Source organism: Ascaphus truei, chromosome 2 (assembly GCF_040206685.1).
Source record: "Ascaphus truei isolate aAscTru1 chromosome 2, aAscTru1.hap1, whole genome shotgun sequence".
Taxonomy (NCBI): Eukaryota; Metazoa; Chordata; class Amphibia; order Anura; family Ascaphidae; genus Ascaphus; species Ascaphus truei.
The window spans coordinates 372,046,902-372,070,444 of NC_134484.1; the positions used below are offsets into that span (position 1 = coordinate 372,046,902).

Consider the following 23,543-nt stretch of genomic DNA (forward strand, 5'->3'; position numbering starts at 1 on the left):
CCAGAGGATCCACGCTGACTGGAGGCGCTGCAACCACGAATAAAGTACCCTGTAAACCGTGTCCTGTTCTCCTCACACCAACGCTGAGCACTGAACCCTCCTGTTACCTCATAGGTACGCGCCACTTAGATAACACTGTTTATTTGCATGCACCACACATCAGTAAATATGGAGTAGCAGACCAAATTTCACTTAGGGTGGGAGTAAAGGGGCTACACAAGCAAGTATATTTCCATTGAAATACAATTTTTTGGCCCAGAATGCCCATATTGCACTGCCAGTGCGAGCAGACTTCTTAAGAATAAAAGTTTAAGCTTATAGTCAGCGCGATTGTGCTAGCGCTCACACGCAGATAGTAGAATCATAGCATAAATATGGGAAGAGAAGGGACAGAAATCCAATGCAGCAGACACTATTCTTGTACTAGTGATGGATTAATGGCAAAGTCATTACATGCATTTGAAAAATAGGTATTTGGTCCCCTTGGGAGGGTTGAGGGGGGAGTTATTGATTTTAAAGTGGCAGAAAAATAAAGTGCAGGATAAATAAGAGTGTGTGAGACTTGGAACAATGGTTCAAATCTTTCAGGGAAAGATTTGAGACTAAAGATACTGTACATTTGAAAATCACCAAATCACCTGCCTAACAGAGGATTGTTGAAGTTATATGGGTCAGCTCGGTCATACTGTAAAAATAAGGAGAGGGGGAAAACCAATGGACAGTTTAATGAATAGTAATGAACGTTTCACAGATGCCAAAGGAGTGAGGAATAAGCAAGAAGAGGGTGATCAAATATCAAAAGCTGCAGAGAGATGTGAGAGGCGAAGGATGATATAAGTGCCCTTTGGATTTAGTCACAAAGGTTCAAAAACTACTTTGTTCTAGGCAGTTGCAGCAGAGTGAACACAGTAGATTTGTGATGGGAGAGTATTAGGGCAAAGGTGGAAATGAGAAAATGTAGTATGTGGGAGTAAAAAAACAGCGCTCAGAAAGTTTGGAAGCAAATTTGAAAGACATTTAGTTGGAAGTGGGAAGCGATGAGCATGATCATGAGTTATTTTCAAAATAATAAATCAGAGAGTCTGTGTGATAAATCAGACGCAGTTAGGCAATGATGCGTAAAAATGTGATCAAAAAGCACTCCACTATAAAAAAAAAATCCAAGGAAACGATAAGTGTACTGTATCTGGAGGTCTTCCAAAGATCCACCAAACCTGCTTTACTTACCCCACAGTTACGTCATCCAATGGTTAAGTTGCATAAAGGATTCTGGGAAGTAATGTGCAAATCGGAATACTGGTAGAGCCAATATTTGAAAGAGGGATACAGGATACACTTTACTAAACAGAAACACAAAAATTAAATACCGGGAAGGGTGACCAAAGGAAAAGATAGCAGGTGATCAATGGAATAAAACAAAGGCACTAAAATAAAATAAACTGGATTCCAGGGAAGCACACAGAAAATATGCACAAATAACTACCGTAGACTATTTCAAATAGTGGACTGTTCTCCCTTATTATGAAGGTTGTAACTAACCAGGTTTCATTTGGTTTAAAATAGTTTTGCTCTTCCTTTCAGGACAATACCTGCGTTAAAAGTTCCCTAGTACAAATTCAGATATCAATATAAATTTGAGGCTCCTGTGAGAGAGGGCTGGGTCTTTTTAATAAGCCATCTGTTTATTCTCATGGCTGGTGACAGCAGCTAATCGGCATTCATGCTCAAGTGGGCGGTGTAGTGCATGTGCCGGTTTATGGATGGTTTGCAGCTCCTCCTGCAAAGTCCTCGTCCAGTCTATTTTGTCACACGGTCATCATTTTTGGCCTACACCACATTGTGACCTCACTCCTGTGAACGTTATCCAATTACTTTTAAGTAACTATTTTATACATTTCTGTCCTTCCTTCTCAATAGGAGCATGCTGGCTGCCCCTCTGTTTTCTATTTCTATACTACTGTAGCCTAGCCATAATATCCATTTCCTTCACTTGATTGCCTTCTGTCAGTCCCTGTAACTATCCTGAGGCTCTAACTAACCCTACGTTTAATTAAGTCTGTGGCTGTACTCTTTGCCAGCTATGCGCTTGTCTCATTAAGAAAACTGGCACCAGGCTACCGTAACAATTTAATGCAGTTTTAGAGAGCACGTGGCTGCACACACCACATGCTTGCATCGGAGCATTGGGTTGCCATAGCAACCTGATGCTCCGGCAATCCAGAACGGTCTGACACATTGCTAACACTTTCTATCTTCCATTCTATGCTCCAGGTTGAAGGAAATAAACTGCAATACATGGCACTGAAGGTGTGTTGACGGCTCCCCCATCCATCATTACCCTCTTTCGTTCAACATTCTTTTATTAGTAATTTTTATCTAGCCTTTGTTTTCCTACACTTTTACCTGAGTTTATTGACGGGAGATGAATCTGCTTCTCATGTTGGAATGTTTGGTAACCTAATACATTCCTCAAAACAAATGCAGCTATTGAAGTGTGAAAAATTGTCACCTCTTATATTTCATCACAATTGTAAAACATAAGTTGTCTAGATACTGTAGATCAGACTTGAGGTACCTAGGATCTACTTTTGCCAGATCATAATGTGATCTACCACCATTGAAATTAACAATAGCGGCACAGGAGGAATCAGGGGGCACATGCAGAGGGGGAATCACTGGGGAGGGGGGCTGTAAGATGTGTGCAGAGGTACATTTAATGGGGAACGATTAGGGTGAAATTAAATCACAGCTTTATTGCGCCTGTTCCTTTAACAAGGCAAAATATACAAAAACAAACAAAATAAAGGCCTACTCCACTTTGGAGAATAACTAAACCTTTACCCAAGCCCTTTCTAACGGAGTGGCTAGCTAAGCTGGTTACCACTCCAAACATACATATATATATATATATATATATACAAAAAAAACCCATTTATAGCGCCAAATAATAATGTGCAACGTTAATTCATTAAATTTAATGATATCAGTGAAGTGATAAGATAGTGCAACTCAAACAATCTGTAAATTGAAAAGTGATTAATACATGTGACACATATACTAACTAACAATCTAACACTAAAACAGCGATAGTGCAATTAAAGAGAAGATATAAGAACCAGTCCTTATGCACAGTCCATCAGGTAATATATAATTAAATCCGGTGAGGGGGTCTACGGCAGCTCTCAGGAGGATGAGCCACATCCGAGTTGAGACCTACAGGAAAAAGAGAAGAGAGAGCGCACGCCCCATAGCGTAAAATAGTACATTTACTGATGGGGAAAGGGAAAAGGAGGGGGGGTGGGTGGGAAGAATAACACTCAGGTTTAAAACATGCAATTTGTGAATAATATCACCACCAGCCAGATATCTCTGCGTCTGCAATCCGCAATCAAGATCTCACTCCATAAACAGGAAAACTGACTGTCCGCTGGAACACTGAAAAAACTCCTTTGAGGTATCCGCAAGAGTTCCGTGTAGAGCCTCAGTGAAGCCTCCTTCGTTGTTTAGACACAGATCTGCTCCGTACGCGATCCGTCTGATCGCGCACTTGCGTGATGACGTAGTGTCGCGTAATGATGCACCCTAACGCGTTTCATCGCACACAGCGACTTTCTCAAAGGGAATGAGTTCATAGGCTACATATTCAAACCCAATTGGTTGCCTAGCAACCCGTTACGACCATTTTCATAGGTTCAGCAAATAAACTAATCAACCAATGGACAAAGGGCTGAGAAATGTAAACAATTCCTCCAAAATAATATCAGGGAGAAGAATGTGCAATATTGGCATAACAAGAGGTGAACATAATAAAAAAGATACACATGGCATATACCAAAAAACCTCTTTGTAAAATAAACTGCTAAAATAATTAATAATACATGGGTGATCTTAGATTATATAAAACATACAACCTTAAAAAATGATTAACCAAATTGCTAATCATCCATATTATTATAAAGTGAAATAAATAACATGGTAACAAATATACTGCCCATGTATGAATAAAAAGGAAGGAAAAAACTTGGCCCTTTAGGACCTGCGCGGGGACCCAGGACCACCTAACACACCGTGTCAGGGGGGACCCACAAATACCGATCCAATGATCTTGTATGACAAATAGACCAAATAAGACTGCATTTATATCAACTAAATAGTGTCATACTGTGCAGGCTAGAAGATATATATATATATATATATATATATATATAAATATATATATAAAGGATATAGAAAAAAATGTGTATAAACACATTAGACTAGGGAGAACCACCAGAGGAAGAAGGAGACTAGACCAGAGTGCTCATATCTAAACATTCATTCAGGCCACCAGGGGTAAGAGTACCCAACTGGTGGATCCAGAATGTTTCTTGTCGGCAAAGGGATTTGAAACGGTCACCTCCTAGACCAGATGGAGGAATGTATTCAAGACCCATGATAGTCAAAGATTTAGGGTCCTGATTATGTACTGATTTAAAATGTCGAGGTACACTATGGGTGTTGGTACTATTTATAACATTCCTCCTATGCTCCAGGAAGCAAGTATAAGCAACCCCACACTGATGAGACCCATTAAGGTCAAAACGGCTGTCTGTGGGTGGGTTTGCTGGCTATGCATCTTAACCCTGGCTATGCTCAAAGCGGTGACCATGCAGCAAGCTTAAGCCTATAGGGAACCATGTTAATGGTTTTGAAGCAAAAGGTGGCACTGTGTGCTCATTTGCATGTAATTTCCCAGAATCCCTTGCTGCAGTGGAAGTGCTTGGGTGATAATGGTGAAAGGCGGGGTTGCAGACCTGTCTAAGACATGCAAATGAGCATACAGTAATATTTCCATTTGCTATATGTTTTGCTTTGAAGGGTTTTTGTCACTTTTTTTATCCACCATAACATAACTAAGTATGGTATATATATATATATATATATATATGCACATACATACATACATACATATATATATACAGTGTTCGACAAATCACCCAAAAATCTACTCGCCCAACCAAAAAATCTACTCGCCACCTAGTCCCGCCCCCAACTCCGCCCCTAGTCCCGCCCCCAACTCTGCCCCTAGTCCCGCCCCCAACCCCGCTTTAAAATAAAATATATAAATAAAATATATTTAATAAATTCCTAGTCAGAACAACATTCGTTTTTGACATAAATGTATTTATTGTATTACATTATACTACAATTAGTCGTGTGTGTGCGCGCGTGTGTGTGTCAATGTCGGATCTAGAAATAAAAGCCAGATGTGAATGACTAGTTTCCTGAATCCCTTAACCAGTGTCTTGACGTCGGCGCTTCACAGAGAGAGAGACAGACAGACAAACAGACAGACAGACAAACAGACACACACACACACACACACACACACACACACACACACACACACAGAGCGGCACACCCACACCCACAGAGAGAGAGAGAGACGCACACACACAAACACACAGAGAGAGAGAAAGAGAGACACACAGAGAAAGAGAGAGAATGAGAGACACACACACAGAGAATGAGAGACAGAGAGAGCGCGAAGAAGAGAGTGCGGCAGAGAGCGCGAAGAAGAGAGTGCAACAGAGAGAGCGAAGAAGAGAGTGCGACAGAGAGAGCGAAGAAGAGAGTGCGACAGAGAGAGCGAAGAAGAGAGTGCGACAGAGAGAGCGAAGAAGAGAGTGCGACAGAGAGGGAGAGGGTGACAGAGAGAGGGCGAGAGGGAGAGGGTGGGTGACACAGGGAGAGGGTGACACGGAGAGGGAGAGGGAGGGTGACAAGGAGAGGGAGGGTGACAGGGAGAGGGTGACACAGGGAGAGGGTGACACAGGGAGAGGGAGGGTGACACAGGGAGAGGGAGGGTGACACAGGGAGAGCGAGGGTGACACAGGGAGAGGGAGGGTGACACAGGGAGAGGGAGGGTGACACAGGGAGAGGGAGGGTGACACAGGGAGAGGGAGGGTGACACAGGGAGAGGGAGGGTGACACAGGGAGAGGGGGGGGTGACACAGGGAGAGGGTGACACAGGGAGAGGGGGAGGGTGACACAGGGAGAGGGGAGGGTGACACAGGGAGAGGGGAGGGTGACACAGGGAGAGGGGAGGGTGACACAGGGAGAGGGGAGGGTGACACAGGGAGAGGGGAGGGTGACAGGGAGAGGGAGAGGGGAGGGTGACAGGGAGAGGGGGAGGGTGACACAGGGAGAGGGAGGGTGACACAGGGAGAGGGGAGGGTGACACAGGGAGAGGGGAGGGTGACACAAGGAGAGGGGAGGGTGACAGGGAGAGGGGGAGGGTGAGTGACACAGGGAGAGGGGGAGGGTGACACAGGGAGAGGGGGAGGGTGACACAGGGAGAGGGTGACAGGGAGAGGGTGGGTGACACAGGGAGAGAGGGTGACACAGGGAGAGGGAGAGAGGGTGACACAGGGAGAGGGAGGGAGGGTGACACAGGGAGAGGGAGGGAGGGTGACAGAGGGAGAGGGAGGGTGACAGAGAGAGATGGTGGGTGACACAGGGAGATGGTGAGGGTGACACGGAGAGGGAGAGAGGGTGACACAGGGAGAGGGAGGGTGATACAGGGAGAGGGTGACACAGGGAGAGGGAGAGAGGGTGACACACTCACAGACACACAGACACTCACACTCACTCAGACAAACTCACACTCACAGTCTGTCACTCACACACACAAACATTCACCCGTAAGGCAGGGGGGTCGCACATGGAGGCGGGGGCCTCCGCACGGCAGGAGGGCCTCTGCAAGGGGCCGCGCCCCCTCCAGAGTGGGACGCCGACGCCGCAGTATTCACTGATAGATGTGCTTAGAGCAGGGAGAGGCTCCGGTGAGGGGATTTCCCCTGCTTAGAGCAGGGAGAGGCTCCGGTGAGGGGATTTCCCCTGCTTAGAGCAGGGAGAGGCTCCGGTCAGGGGATTTCCCCTGCTTAGAGCAGGGAGAGGCACGCGTGGGGTGAGGGGGGGGTCACGGAAGCCGGGAGAGATTGGGGTGAGGGGGGGGTGGATGGCCCGATGGGAGGGGGTGGTGGATGGCCCGGTGCGATGGGGGGGCGGGTGGCCCGATGCGAGGGGGGGGGCGGATGGCCCGGTGCGAGGGGGGGGGCGGATGGCCCGATGGGAGGGGTGACAGATGGCCCTGCAGGGGCCGCAGACAAGCATGGAAGCGGCTGGCTGCCGGAAGGGGGAGGAGTGGAAGCGCTGAGGAGGGAGGCCACTGCTCAGAGAGCCGGAGGTGGGGTAATCTCCCCCAACAACATGAACCCGCCTCCGGCTTTGTTTTTTTTTTCTCCAGCGCGAGCGCGGGAAAAACAGCAGCGCGAGCACGGGAAATTTAAAAAACACACGTGTGCTGCTTGGGCCAATATTTACTCGCCCGGGGGTTAAATCCACCCGCCCCGGGCGAGTAAATGTATATAATTGTCGAACACTGTATATATATATACATACACACACACACACACCCACACTCACACACACACACACACACACACATACCCCCCCCCCCCCCAAGTTGTGTAAAAATAAGAAAGTGTGTCAAAGTCCAAAAAGGATAAATTCCAAATGGGTCCACTTGTTGAAATTTGCAGAGAAAGTAAAGTTCCAAATAAACGGATCCCAGGAGCATTTTGCAGCTTCAATAAAGTGGTATAGCCTACCACTAATAAACTTGAAGATAAAAAACAAAAAGAAGCGCAGGCTCCATAGCATGTAACTGTATACAAATGGGGTACATTTATTAAAACAACAAATCCCAAGGAAATGCACTTACAAGATTCAAAAAAAAAAAAAACACAAACATGGGAGAGAAATCTCTAGGGGGAGTCATCAACATGGGCGGAGGAGTCCGACATAGATACTGTGCACCCGATTGGCCGCATACACAGCTCCTGCCACGAGCTGGCGTCGCCCCACAGCTTCCTGCAGTGCCTCACTAGTTTTCCTGCATCTGTAGTATGGTACCGGCAATAGGAGGATCAGCTGGCTGGACCTGCTGGAGACTCAGGAACTCCTCTCACACGTCCGCATGTGATGACGTCACCACGTCCCCATCAGTAAATTTACTATTTTACGCTATGGGGCGTGCGCTCTCTCTTCTCTTTTTCCCATACATATATATATATATATCTTTATATATATACACACACACACACACACACACACACACACACACACACACACACACACACACACACACACACACACACACACACACACACACCAGTCCAACAAGAAAGCCTCTTATCTGTTTCTGTTGTAGCTTTGAGCTTTTGCATTCCAATTGCTCCCAGGAATAAGTCTGGTCTTTCCTCTGTCAGCATAGTTGTACGCTCAGGAAACTCTTGCCTATCCTCCTTTTCCTTATGTCAGCCCAAATGTGAGCTAAAGAATCTTTCTCCTGTTTCTCACAAGGCTTTTTACAGAGGTTTCAGTGCAGATGGAGACTAGTTAATTGAGTGGCTGCAATCAACTCTCTCTGTTGGAGCTCCGAGGCTTCTTTATTTAAACAGGGATGAGTCCCTGTTACAGGGCCGCACAGGGGAGCATGATTGGGAGGGTACATGCGGGGAATTGTTTCGGGCACAAGGGAAAATCGGGGTAATCACAAATGGGGAGGGCACAGGGTGAATCACAGGTGGGATAGTCACAGGAGGGCCAGGGGAGTATTAGAAGGGTACAATTACAGCCTTACTTTCAACTGCACGGGGGAAGAGGGGCGATGTCTGAGCCGGCAGATGAGCAGTGGGCATTGCCGGGAGGGGTTTGAGAGCTGCTGGTGGCTCGGTGAGCCAGACAGAGCAGTGGACGCAGGATCCCGTGTGTAGGGTTAACCGGGCACTACCATTGGAGTGGCGATCTTCGCGATAGTTCAAGAGCGCAGGAGCAGGTTTGGGAGGGCAGAAGAGACAAGTGGTCTACGTAAAAGGAGTTAGTGGTCCACCCGTCGACATCCTGAACACCCCAGCTGTATATACACGTAAACTTTTGGAATATTCCTGAAAATCACATCTTTAGTAGTGATGAGAAAAACAGGTTAGCGAACTGCACACTAAAAGAGCTACCCCCCCACCCCAAATGTTAATAGTTTACCTCCTTTTCTGCTGCAGGGATCTTTAATAGGCAGATCTAGCAGCACAGTGCAGAAACCAGATGAAGGGACTAAGAACTGAAAACCTTATTACCTTGCTTAACATGCAGTACACCATCCTTTGATTTTCTGTTGCATGAAGACACGTCCTGTGAACCTATGAAAGAGCTCTCATATTGCTCCATTACCATGTATGACAACCTAAGACACCTGCACCAAAATGCCTACTAGAACTTTATACTATATTCTTGCGTCACAATGGGGGATTGTATGCGGAGGATCCCCTTCTTGTTCTTATTTCATTAGGTTTACTTGTTATTACTGCTTTACATAAGTGCAGACAGTAAGTAAAAATAAAAAAATCACAGGTTTAATTTTGTAATTCCAAGTAATTGAATGTGAGTAGCAAGTTATTTCACCCTGTGTTAATCACTCCGTACAAATCCTACTTCTCTGAAGGCCATATTGCATAGTCTCATTGTGAGCCTCACCCTTTTCTGTCCTCTGGAGTGTGGGAGTTTTTGCAGGTGCTGATGAAGGTCCAATTGCAGAACAGAAATGTTGGTCTTATGCTAGGTGATTAATAAACTGGATAGTGTCCAAGGGTGGTGCAAGCATATGTCTGCATGTCCAAGACTGCACTGCAATCAATAAGATGCACATACTGCATGGTCCAACACCCATGATGACATTCTATTTAGTCTTGTTTACTGCGTCAAGCAATGTGGAATGGCCTAAATCTTGTTGAGTAATCACTTAAAAATTAGGCAAATCAAAGTATTTTATAAATAATTGTTGAAAGCTGTCATGGGTATGATTGGAAACAATATTGACAATTGGGAGTTGTGTTCTCCCTCCCTTGCCTTTTTTCTGCATATTAAATACAATCATAAATTAATTTCGAATAAATTAAATATTGTGGGAGGTGGCGCAATACACAATTAATGATATATTAAGTGCAATTTAAATTAATGCATTAAAGTGGAAAGTAGAAAAAAACTCCCATCCGTCTAAATTCCCACTGTAAGAGAAATGTTAACATTTTCTAAAATGGTTTTAAACACTTATTCTTGTCCATTTTTTCAAGCACCATAATTAAAGGCACTTCTAAGTGTAACATATAAGGTGTACTTAGCCGAAATGTACGTTTCAATCTGAAATAGTTCAATGCACTAGCAGTAGCCATATACTGTAGGCTGTGGAGAAGTGTAGATCATCTTGTGAATGTGGTTTGAAAACTGTTTGAAATGTGATGCTGGTATTTTCTGTCATCTCTGTGTGCAGGGCTGGCAATTCACTTATTATAATTCACCTGCTATTCAAATGTGGTGAAGTGGTTCAGACATTGTGGAGAGATTTAACGCCACATGTAGCCCAGAGACACTGAAGTAGTTCAGACATGAATTGGGCTCCCTGATCAGTTAGGATCTCACTTGGAAAACCTACCCTGGTCTCCGCACCAGTGAAGCATCGAGGGAGAGATAGAGGAGATAATGATCCTAGGGGTAATCTACTGGTCGCAAAGTTCCTGGGCCTCACTGGTAGTCTTGGTGCCTAAGAAGGATGCGATCAACCGGTTCTGTGTACACAACTGGCAGCTCAATGCCCAGACCGTGTCAGATGCCTACCCCATGCCCCGCATGGTCTTTTAAGAGGAACTCGTGGGGACAAGGTATCTGACAACCATGGATCTCGGTAGGGGCAACTGGCAGACCCCATTTATCCAGGAGAAGTCAGTCTTAATCACCCTGAGTGACTTGTATGAATTTTCAGTCATGCCATTCAGGATGAAGAACGCGGCAGCCACCTTTCAGAGCCTGGTTAACAGATTGCTGTAAGGGATACCGAGATGACCTGTCGGTGTTCAGTGAGACTTCGGCAGACCACCTCATACATGTGGTGGCAGTCTTATACCGGATCAGGGAGGTAGGGCTGACCCTGAAGCCAGCCAAATCGGAATGACAGAAGTCCTATACCTGGGTCATAGGGTAAGCGACAGGAACCTTAAACTGAGCCGGCCAAGGTAGAGGCTATCGTGGGGTGGCCAGTACCTCAGACTCAGAAATAGGAGCTAGCATTTCTGGGGACCGTCGGGTATTACCACAAATTTATCCCCAATTATAGCCCCTAGGCCAATTCCCTAACCAACTAAGAAACGGCTCCTTCGAACAGCGATCTGGTCTTCAGAGTGTGAGACCACGTTCCAGGCACTCGAGCTACAGGAAGCGGATTCTAGTACAGACCAATGCCTCTAACTTCGGCATCGCTGCTGTGCTCAGTCAGGTGGGTGAGGATTGGTCCGCACAAAGCATTCATGCGCTGATTGGTCGGCAACCCGTCTTCCATGCTTTCCTATCGAGACAGGGTGCCTATGTAAAGAGCTGCCTTTTTCAGCTCCAAAGACTATTCTGGTGCTCCCGTAGTAGGCATCATTCAAGATTTGTGCTGTAGACACCAGAGCGAGACTCGTAGTGAAAACAAGTGGGACATTCAAAGTTGCTAACTTGCGAATACCATCACTGGCAATATCGAGGTACCAAGATCCTGTGGTGAGTGGAAGCTGATCTGGGTAAGCCTCTATGTGGCGTCTAGCACCTAGAAAGCTAAGGTTCCCCCCGTCAATCTCCGGTTTGGTGAATTTGTGTTCTCGCTTGGTATTGTGTTGTGCATGTTGACTCCAGTCAAAATAAACATGTTTTAGTTAACCTCTGGTGTAAGTGATCCTGGTTTAAATGTCCTGGTCTCCTGTGACAACAGGCTCACCTTTTAAAACCCCATATTAGATTTCTTCCTAGAAAACATGATAGTGTACAGGGGAGTTTTCTAAAGCTTAGTACACTACAATTTTAATTACGAAAAACGTTAATATTGGTCCTTTAAAATGTATCACAACCTACAACAAATCTTCACAAATTCAACCCAAAAATCATTGAAAGGAGCTTGCACATTTTACAGATAATATTTCCGGAAACTGTTAAACCAAACTAACTTGTACTTGAACACCATTAACCAGGGCACGTATATATAATGCCATCTCCTGCTTCTTTTAAAACGTAATCCTCCATGTTTGCTAATATTTGTTACAAAACGTGCCATTTCTTCTTTAACGAAAAGTGCTTCCTACATATTCAGCTTGAAGACAACACATACATTTTGCTCATTGTTGTTCCTTTTTATTTAAATACTCTTCCATATGTTATTCTCATTTTATTTTACAATACACACAATTTCACACTTTACAGGACTGCAGGTCTCGCTCATCTGGAGTGAGTCTCATTCATTTGCCCCATCGGGGAAAAGGCCACCTTGTTCTTGCTCAGAAAGCTTTAAGCTCAATATAAATGAACAGAGCTGAAATCTTTATCAGCGAGGTGAAGACAGCTTCAGAGTATATTGCATAGTGACAAAAATCAACCCCACTTGTTCCAAACATTACTTACATCATACTGTAGATTTCAATGATGTCTCACTCTTAATGATTCAAATAAAGTGCCAGATTATAGTCCACATTTCCCAATTCTCACTTATTTGGACCTTGGCAGTTTTGCTCTTATGCATGACCTACAGATGGAGGGATTAGGAGTCCTTACCGAAAAATCAAAATGTATTTTAACACCTAAGCAGCAATAGAAAACAATATGTAGATAACGCTCAAACAAACACGTTTGTTCAACTTTTGCTGGCATAAAGACCTGCAATTTACTGCAAGCCAATATACCAATAGAAAGTTGAAATACTGGTACAACGATTTAAAGCAACAGACCATAATATATTCATCCTTGCTTACATTTCTAAAATATTATTACGTGTTTCTGTGAGTTCATGTAAAAAGAAGACTTCCTGGCAGTATGTTCTGATTTAATTGGTCTTTTTACCAACAAGCATGTGATATTTTAAAAGCTGCTTCAGTCTCACTTAGCTACATATATTGGATTTGCAGTAAAGTGAAAGGCATGTACTTTTCTACCATAGTTTACTGTACATAAATTAAGATGTTCAATAGCACTGACAATTTAAACTATGAAAAGCAGTTACAAATATCAAGCAATGTAAAATACATGCTGATTTTTGTTTGGTGCTGGTTAGGGGCTCAGTATTAAGGGAGGAAAGAATGCATCAGCGATTAGAACTGTGGTGATGAACCTCGAGTTATAAAGCAGCCTTAAAAAAAAACACACACTGGAGGTAAATGTTATCACCTTCCCTGCCAGAGATACCAGCAACACCTCTAGGCTGCAAAAGAATTAGTATATAAATGTTTATATCCAAGTAGGGACTCGACAGCCTGTTTTTATTACAGTCCTAATCATTTCTGCAAGGTCTTGAAAAAGAAAACGGATGGTACCCCCTTTAAAAGCAGTTACCCCCCCCCCTGCCACTACTCTAATTGTTGTTTTTCTTTGATAATCTTAGAACTGTGTTGTCTCACTGAGCAGAACAATTTGTAGCCTTGGGGACTCCCATTTCCCGAGATATTTACCATTTTATGTGCCATATTTCTGGTCCTTCTGAGAAATTGATGTGGCTGGCCAAGACTCGCTTCCACGAGCCAATAAAAAGCAGTGTTGTCATCAAAGCACGACCCTGCACCCATCTATGGTTTTACTTTTATTTTACCGGCCCATAAAAGGGTAAATGCTTTGGGAACCTGGGGCCCTTGGAGCTAAGAATAGCACGGTTCTGCTCCCAGGGACACTGCCATTCTAAAAATAGGGGGGGGGGGAAAGCTGCTTCAAGACTTATGTGACCCGGACCATTGCTATTCAGCATTATCTAATACATTATAAAGCAATCTTATTGGATTATAGGGTGCATATTGCTTGCTATCACATTGCGTGTCGGTATTTAGATAACCATATACATTACCAGAGAGGTTAGCAATGTCCCAAAATGTCTGTGTTAATTAGGTTTCAGAGATAGTCTTTCAGAATTTCATCCTACAAGTCAGCTGTCCTGACTACCCTCTGCATATGTAGCTATCAATAGGAGATCCTGAAAGTTTCATTGTGGTGTTTCCAAGGGCAAGCAGTAAGTCCGTGTTAAATCTGCAGCAAGAGAGTCTACCCTGAACAGCTGGCTTTAGTAAACCTCATGAAAAAGCATAGCTTCCAATCAACTCTTCCAGGTCAGTGTATTTTTTAAAACACTCCTATCCCCTTGCATTCTGTGTTTGTAGCCATGTCATTCATATTTAGAAAAGTGGGACGGCACAATGCATACAAAGCCAAGTCCTGATTATCTGAAGCTACTTGACAGAAATGCGCAGGTTGTGTGATTCTTATTCACAGCGCTTTCGCGAAGAGCCATCCTACACTGTGCTTCAGCTCTTCCAGTTCCAGGGTATACACAGGTCTCCATCCTGCAGCACAGAGTAGTAGTGCGAGATACACAGGTGCATGCCCTGTAAGTAGGGCAGGGGTTCCTCTATCAACCGTCTGCAGCAGTCAATCATCTGCACACATGAAACACTGGGCTCCTTGTACAGTCTCCTAAGGGATGATCTGTCCTTGCATGCTTTTATCAACTCTCGTTCCACCACCTTTAACCTGTACATGGAAGAAACAAGAGTGCTATCCAGTGGTTCAACCAATTTGTGAAGTGGGTTATCTCCAGATCTTTATCTGCAACTCTAAGAATTGGCACAAAACAAGCATTTCAAGTTTAACGTAAACAGCCCCTCAGCCAGTGCTGAAAATGAAAACATAGCACTGTCTCAGACTCTATACCAGCCTTCCCACTACTTGGGCACCAATTCACATGGTACATTATTTTATTTTATTATTATTATTTACTTGTTCACATGATAAAAGGATTGGGGTTACCCAGGTAGAATACAAATAAAAGGAAACTGCACAATTTAGCAAACAACCAACTTGTGGAACTCATTACCACTGGTGGTTGTGACATTAATGTTTTAAGAATATGTTAGACATTTATAGAGGTTAAGGGCCATATTTACTAAGCAGTCTTCTGTCATTCTGCACCTTCTGGCACCATCTGGGTGTCTTCCAGAATACTGCTTAGAAAACATGGGCCTAAAGTTCATCCATAGCTATTAGCAAGATGGTTACAAATGTAATGTATGGTATGCATGTTATAATACGCAGCGTACAGGAATTTTTCAGACACAGTCCTTGCTCAGATGAGCTTACAACCTATGATTCTGGTGCCTGAGGCACAGGGGAGAAAGTCATAAGGAGACCACTGAGAATTAAACCAGGTTTCCCTCATTCAAACTCAGTGTCATTGTTTTCAGAGTCCTTAATCACTGAGCCACTCCTGTCTCCTGCTTGAAACAGGGAGACAGTGTTCTGAATTCTTCCAGATGCTTCAAGTACTTGCCACTGTAAGGCTAAGGCTACGGCCCCGCTGCCTGCGCACCTGTGAGGCTGGCGGTGCGTGCAGCCGAATTCCCCAGTCTGCAGTGAGCTGCAGGGGGAAAGACGGGAGGGGGGGGGGCAGGTTCACACTCATTGGCTGAACCGCCAGGGGGCGTGCCCTAGTGGTCCGTCGCCTGTGTCCATTTCAATTTTCGGGTCTGGAAGAAAAACTCGCCGCGCAGCACAGCAGCCCCCCCTCGCAGCTGCAGCTCTTGTCCCCACAGCGCTCGCCATAGAGAGCGCTGCAGCAGCCAGTGGGGACCAAGCCTTAGAAGATGGGATGTTGAGCTTAATGGACCATCTGGCCTGGTCCTGTACTTAGAGCTCCGAAGCCCCTACCCAATATACAGTAAAACCATTTTCTCATTGAATATTGCTGAATCCAACAACTTTAAAGCATATTGAATAGAAAGAGGCCTTAATGCTGTGTCTCCTTTAACATAATAAAGAATGGTCTGTCTTACTCCCCTTTAGTTTTCTGGAACAAGCAACACGAGTATCCGCTCTTACTGTTCTGGTTTGGAATTTGTAAGAAATGTAAGTTATAATAAAGTATGTACTAAGGCCCCAAAAAGTTTCAAATTATCTGTGCAACCAAGTCCGAGGCTTTTTCTCAGTCTGGTTGTTTCTTTTCTTTGACTGTATCTATGACTTTAGTTAATTGTGCATCATGCCAGAAACTTGTGACTTAGGCCGCGCTTATAGTGCTGGCGTCGCGACTGATGACGTCACCCCTGGTGAAAGTTGTAATTTGATTTTTAGCGATGTCGCTGGCGACAAGGCCAGTGACGTCACTAAAAGGGGCGGGCCGCACAATTTGATTGGTTTGGAGACAGTCACATGTGGCGACTGTCTCTAGAAAAATCAAATTTACCCGGCTTCAAAATTTTTGGTTGCTCCGTCGCGCCTACTATAAGCGCTTGCGACGGAGTCAATGTATTTGTTTCGGAGTGTCGTCGCGTCGCAAGGCACTATAAGCGCAGCCTAAAGCAGTACAAAACCTGAATTCCAGGTGCTCAGAAGTACTGCTACATTTGCCTAATAATATATTACAACATTGTATGTATAATGCAATCCCTAACTACACCTTTACTGATTCTATGACATGAAAAAGTACATTGCTTTTATCGTGTTTTATGTTTGCATCAATTTTATTTCATTCACTTTGGAACCTATCTGATGAAGGGTTAGGGTGACCTGAAATTTTACATTTGGGGACTATTGATCTAGCTGCCTTGAGCCCAGCATCTATAAATGCCTACTCTATCACTCTTGACTATGGGAAGATTAATGTCATTTTTGCATCTTTGATTTACAGTTCTGTTGACCAATCTTTACTCTTGAGCAACTTTGTGTCCTCAAATCGTTTGCTAAATAACATAAAAGATTGTAATTAAAGTGTGCCTATGATTGTTTTGGATTATAGCATTTTGTTTATAATTGTGGAATAGAGTGGTTCTAGGGGACACAACGGGGTTATTCATTAAACTATGATAGCGCTGATCGGGACGGGGAGGGGGGAGGAAGGGTATTACGCCAAATTAAATCAACAGAGGTTTCCGTGCGACAGTACCCCAATGAGCACTATGGCAGTTTAACTAATTACTCCTAAGGAGGGGGGATGGAAGTAGTACATCAGCTCTTTTAGTTTGGCAGCTTTACCTCCAATGGTCACTAATTCATATAATGGTAAAAGGGGACGACAGACAGCACTCTGATAGTGTTAAATTTATGCAATTGCAGGGTGCACGGAACAAAAGGGGACCCTTATTCCCCTGTATAGTACTAACAAATCTACGTAAGTACCAGCACTCACTGTCTAATAGCTAGACGATGAAAACAGTTGTAATGCAGAATAAACATTTAATAATAAAACAAACCAGAAACCAGGGGGCGACGTTTCGAGGGCTCTGCTCCTTGTGCTCGTGTGGAGTGCACGGAACAAAAGGGGACCCTTATTCCCCTGTGTAGTACTAACAAGATATCTCTCCTCAGCACTCCACATGAGCACAAGGAGCAGAGCCACAGAGGGTTTGATTACTGTCTTCATTTGCTATTCCCATTTACCTTTCATTGACTGTTGTGGACTCCTGTTGCTTCTTTGCAAGCTGCTTTCTTGCAAGCTGTGTTCAGCCTTTACTGTACCATTGCCCACAGTTTCTTGTGGTACTTGAACTACTGGCATTGACTTTAGTGGATTCTTGCTGCCCTGCTATTAGCTGTCTAGCTGTATTCAGCCTACACTGTATGTTTGCTATCTATTTTCAGGGGTGTCTGATTTGACCAGTTATAGGGGAAGGGAGGCTTAGGGAAGTACCTCTGGGACCTTTTGGACCAGGGGGAATGGGCCAGATGAAGAGGTAGTCCCTCGAAATGTCGCCCCCCTAGCATACTTTCCGTTCTCCGTTTTTTGTGTATATTCCTTGTGTTTCATGTTTTTTCCCTTTTCCTTTCCCCCCCCCCACCCCTCACTTTGTGACATACCCATTTGTGATACTGGTTTCTGCAAAAACATTTGATTTATTTCTGGTTTGTTTTATTATTAAATGTTTATTCTGCATTACAACTGTTTTCATCATTTAGCTATTAGACAGTGAGTGCTGGTACTTACGTAGATTTGTTAGTACTAATTCATATAATGTTACAGCAAGTTTTTCTGACATCAATTACATAAGGCCATTTAAATAAAGTATAAAATGGAAAGAAACAAGACAATCTTGTGCGCATTAGCTGAATTGTGTAAGAATAAGATTACGATATTTTGCTAGAGTGGAAACCTACACAAAAGAGGAGGGTAGACTTTGGAAAATGAAGGACTCATCACATTTTAGTCTACATTGTCTGCATTTAATTCTTAAGCAAATTAATTATTACCTGTCCTCAAAGATTAGCATCAACATATTTAAAGTACAGTAGGGCCCCGCTTTAAGGCGTTCCGCTCATACAGCTTTCCCAATGTATACCCATATTCATTGGGTTCGGCGCTTGTTTCATTTTTCCGGCGATTTTCAGCATGACGCACTCAGCAGCCGAGTATCCGGCTGTCACTAAGCAACAGTTTTAGTGCATGTGCAACTCCTTGTCAGATGCCATTTGTCAGCGAAACAGTCAGTTTGCAGCTCTGCATCTCTGTTTTCAAAGGTACAATACAGTACAGTAGGGCCCCGCTTTACGGCGATTTCCGCATTACGGCGGCGGCCCCGAACAGAACCCGCTGTATGAGCGGGGCCCTGCTGTAGATGGGTTCCTTTTTGGGTTTGCAAGCCATCTTTAAAATATGATGCTGCTAATCTGTGTTGCATTTTAATGTAATTAGTAATGGTTAGGCTGCTTTCTCTTATTACTTATATTATCATTGATTCTGTACCTCTATTGATTTCATATATGAACAATTTATATAAGCAAGGGTGGCCAAACTCAAGAGCCACCATCAGTCCAGGTTTTAAGGATATTCCTTCTTCAGCATAGGTGGCGCAATCAAAATGACCAAGGGCTGTGCTGAAGCAGGGATATCCTTAATACCTGACCTGTTGGTTGCCCTTGAGGACTGAATTTGGCCATCCCCGATTGGTTCACAGACCAAATGAACTTTTCCAGACACTCCATGGAGGCTTCCTCCACTTCCTGCTCTGCTGACGCAAGGGCCGAGTCTACTTCCCAATCCTGGTTTCCTTCAATTGACGGTATGGAGGTTGAGAGGAGATCTTTGAGAGCAATGTTTTTTTTAGACCAGGTGATTGATACCATACTTCACCCCAGAAAACCTGTCACCGTGGCTATATATTACAAAATATGGAAGATAGTCTTTAATTAAGTGGCGTCACAATCAAGAGATTACTCTGCTCGATGCAACAACTCAACAGATCTTGCAGTTTCAACCACTAATGTTTCAAAAAGGGCACATGCCTGCATCACTAAAGATATAAGGGTCATCATTGGGTGCCCTTCTTAATAGGCAAACTGCTCACGGTCCTATAGTCGACAGATTCATCAGGACAACTATCCTAATCAAGTCTCCAATACCCTCATGGGATCGGATTCTGGCCTTGGCTTTCACTTCAGCGACTTATGAACCTTTGAGTAACCTTCCCATTAAAACACTCACCACAAGACCGTATTTCTCACAACAATCACTACAGCATGGAGAATTGGAGAATTGAAAGCATTAGTATGTAAAGAACAGTACTTCCAGATTCATCAGGATAATTGTCATGTGAACAGTTCCTCACTTCTGTGCTAATGTGGTATCAGAGCTATGAATCAGGATGTCATGGTCCTTTCTTTTTGTCCTCACATTTTTAACGAAAAAAGATAGAATATAACATAATCTGGATGTTGTTAGAGCATTGACTGCCTATATCCAGAAGACAGCGGAGTTTAGGAAAACCTCAAGGCTGTTCTTTCTCTTCCAAGGTCCCAGAAAAGGGCAACTGGCCACAGCCGCATCTATTTCAAGGTGGCTTACTGCAGCCATCAGCGATGCTTATACTTCTGTAGGGAAGGTGCCACCACAGACGGCTAGGGCTCCTTCAACAAGGGCTAGAACTTCTTATGTGGAGAAAACACAAGACATCGCTACGGGAGCAACATGGGTCTTATTTCTTCACTCATATGTTAGTTCTTTAGACCTCAGCTGTTGTGAGCTGTGGGAGGAAGGTTTTACAATACGTAATTCCGCCTGCTACTAAGGATGTACCCACCCAATCTATTTGCTTTGGAACATCCCAGCTGTTTCTGGCTGCCATAAAGAACACTGAAGAAAATAGGAAATATACCTACTGATATTTCAGTTGCTTCAAGTCCTCTATGGTAGCCTACATCCTTCTCGTTTTTATTTTTATCTGTCTATTTTAGTTCATTTGTGCTTCTTTTTAGGAGCTTAGATAACGGACCAGGGCACAGGCCACACCTCCTTTATACCTGCATCAGAACTCTACCTACTCCAGTTAGGAGGATTTATATCCCAGCTGTTTTTGGCTGTCAGAGGACTTTAAGAAACCAAAGTATTGATAAGTACATTCCCTCTTATCCTTTAATTCTAGGCTGCAATTTTCTAGGTTTTGAAGCCTTTGTTCGGGCTCAGTTGCCCATGAGTGAACCATTCTCCAACCCTGAACCTGAGTCCACAAGTGAAATTCTTTTGAGTACTTTTCCAGTCACTGATTTATTATCTGAGAAATGTAAAAAGTGTAAACAAAGACTTGAACAAAGGGATTCTAAATGGTTAAGGATGGTATTACTAAATTAATCTGACATGGACTGTCGAGGATGCAGCTGCATCAGGGAGAGGTCCAACTTCGACAAGGAAGGAGTAGTTTTGAAGATCTATGCATTTCAAAAAGTAATTTTTGAAGGTAACAGGCAACTGATCCATAATTATGTAATACTTTAGCCATGTGGTTGAGGTTAATGGGGTCATGTTGAAGGTAAAACAAAAGACTCCTATCCTTATTTCCTTCTCAAATGTGCTGGGCAGACCAACCGTGAGGCAAGTCCATCTGTTGTGACATCATCTGCTGACATCACCAAAGATGACCGGGTGGAGCGGGATGCAAAAGTGCCCAGGAGAGCGGCGGACATCACGGGTCACAACCACGCTGCGCTGGGATATTCAAGACTCTGCCTGTACATGCTGTGATAAATAATGTTTCTGGTAATTGCAACTCCAGTTGCTGTTTTTATGTTATGTTCTGAATAAAAGGTTACTGTACTATTGGACTCACTATCTGGACTGCTGAGGTTTGGAAAACCTCACTGAAGAAGACAGCATCAGTAGTGATTCAGGACTCTTAATACCTGCAGAATTGATTTTCTCTGTTTTTTTTACATTAAGCACTGATTATCAGGAGTTCTTTCTATTTGAGCACAATAAGGTTTTTCCAGTAGTATATGATTTGTTTTAATGTCTGTGGACAAAATAAACCACAGCGAATTACACTCCTGCTGCAAACTGTGTCTGTTTCTCATTGAGCACTGGTCATCCTGCCATAATCTGTACTATTATCGGGATTTATTTTTCTTCCTTCATTTTTTTTTAAAGTGAAACTTCTTTGCTGGCACCTACAGAGTTTTTATAGGAAAAATCCCCTGTTGTAACGAAAATCCATGACCGAACGCTAGAAATGGGTGCGCGCCCGCGCATGCACATACCTCAAAGTTCCAGGCCGCATGGAGATTGTAGTTGGCGCATGCGCAGCGCCGGCTAAGCGCTCATGCGCAGGAACAGCAGCAACTCTGCCACACTTGGGAGACGGAGACCACACACACACACACACACACACACACACACACACACACACACACACACACACGGAATTCACAGTTAGTATAAATATAGAAGTGCGAGTAGGTTTTTTGACAACAATCTTCTGTGGTAGTATTTATTTTCTCTCCCCAAAAATATAACAATTGCAAGCGTATGTCCCTGTAGTTCTACACCATAAAAGGAAATGTAAGAATCATTGTATGGGGCAGCGGTGCGCAAACTGGGGGGCGCGCGCTGTTTGCAGAGGGCCCGCGCGCTTCCCGAAGGCACTTAAATTAAGTGCAGGGCCTCTGTAAACTTTAACTTACCTTGGCTCCACACACATCGCCATGGCAACGAGGCGACATGTGACGTCACGTTGCTATGGCAACCTAAAGTCATGACGCTGGAGCCGAGGTAAGTGGGGGTGAGATGCTGGAGTATAGATGTTGGGGAGACAGTGGAGGGCAGCCGTTAGAGAATTGGTTGTTATAATGTACAAGCTATGGCGTTCAAATCTTGCCTGGGACACTTGTGATAACAAAAATAAGTGATCACGGTCTGATCTTTTAAGTAAAAAACAGAAAATATAATGAAAAAATACAGATTGCATTTAGTAAATCAGTCTTATGCCTTCAGATTAGAGGAGGACGATGTTAAATGAAAATGACAGACATACTGGGGCAAGGAGGCACTTACTCGTCTTTCCTTTTCAGTTTGTCCCTTGCTTTTTGGGCATGGGTCAAAATAAACCATTGAAGGGATGCTGGATCACACACCGTTGGTATGGTAAAATGGCCCATCTCATGCAACCGGGGTACATACCGATCACTAAAATGGCAGATAAATCAAAGGCAGTTATCATGGCAACATAAAAACAAAGGTACGTGTAACATGAAGCAGCGAGAAGCGAACACAGTATAACGGGTAAAGTTACGGCAACCAAGCTGCTGTCTCAAACCCAAATGGAAACACACAAGCTAAGTTTTGTGCAATTATATTTGCCCATATTTTATTTCTTCACTGTTAAAAAAAACCTCAGCTTCCCACGAAAATGAAATCGTAACATAAAATGAAAGTTCATGTTGTGCTGATGTATTTCTTGATTTTCATTTTTTAAATTAGTTTTTGCTCAAATTTTAGTGGTTTATTTTTTTTCCATGGTCATCAGCCGTTACCATGGCAACCTCTGTTTCAGTGTGTGTAGAGGACAGTGGCTATATTAATTTTCTGGGAGGAAAGAGCTCAGGAACTAATGTTTCCAGAAATCAACTACATAATTTAAAAATTATGGTACAGTCAAAAATAGCAGAAAAAAAAGAAAAACAAGAACTTCACATTTGTAAGTAGGAAAAAAACTTATATATTTTTTAATGATCAGTAGAGGTGATTGGTGCTTGAAAAGTACAGTTCAAATAAACTAGTACTGTATATTCCTGTTTCCAGGGGACCCCTAAGAAAAAATTGCTAAGGGTGGATATATTACGCTTAAAGACCAAATAATTTTAATATTGACATTTTTAAATGTAAGAATCAAGAATTATGAAAAGTTGCAATTTTCTTTTCTCATTTTATTTAGCCCCAAAATAACTTTTTAAGGGGAGGATTAGCACAATAATAAATATTGTTTAGCTTCCAAATACAAACTCTTTTTATAGGCATTACATAGGGGGCATCAAGCTCAATATGAAAGACGTGGGCACAGCATAAAGCGTCTTTACTGGGAAACGTGCTATTGCAGTGATGTTTATATGGGGGTAGCCGAAATGCTAGGCAGCTTTTAGGAATAGTTAGGGCCGATTCCCGTCTCACTTGAAGGATGTCATATGAAATATGG

The 23,543-nt window shown here is 43.5% G+C and overlaps 1 protein-coding gene across 3 annotated transcripts in view; it reads right to left on the reverse strand.

The window, feature by feature from the left end:
* Positions 1-3,070: 3,070 nt before the first annotated feature.
* The window catches only part of TCAIM (T cell activation inhibitor, mitochondrial), a 39,011-nt gene continuing 18,538 nt past the window's right edge, over positions 3,071-23,543 (reverse strand). For 2 of the 3 annotated variants that reach the window (XM_075587041.1, XM_075587040.1), the window contains 2 exons: positions 22,406-22,537; positions 12,232-14,628 (listed from right to left, as the gene is read on the reverse strand). In XM_075587041.1, the coding sequence (XP_075443156.1) occupies positions 14,403-14,628; positions 22,406-22,537 (358 nt within the window). In that variant the 3' untranslated portion in view covers positions 12,232-14,402. Of the gene's footprint in view, positions 3,214-12,231; positions 14,629-22,405; positions 22,538-23,543 lie in introns of those variants that run through there. The other variant, XM_075587042.1, reaches the window with a different exon arrangement.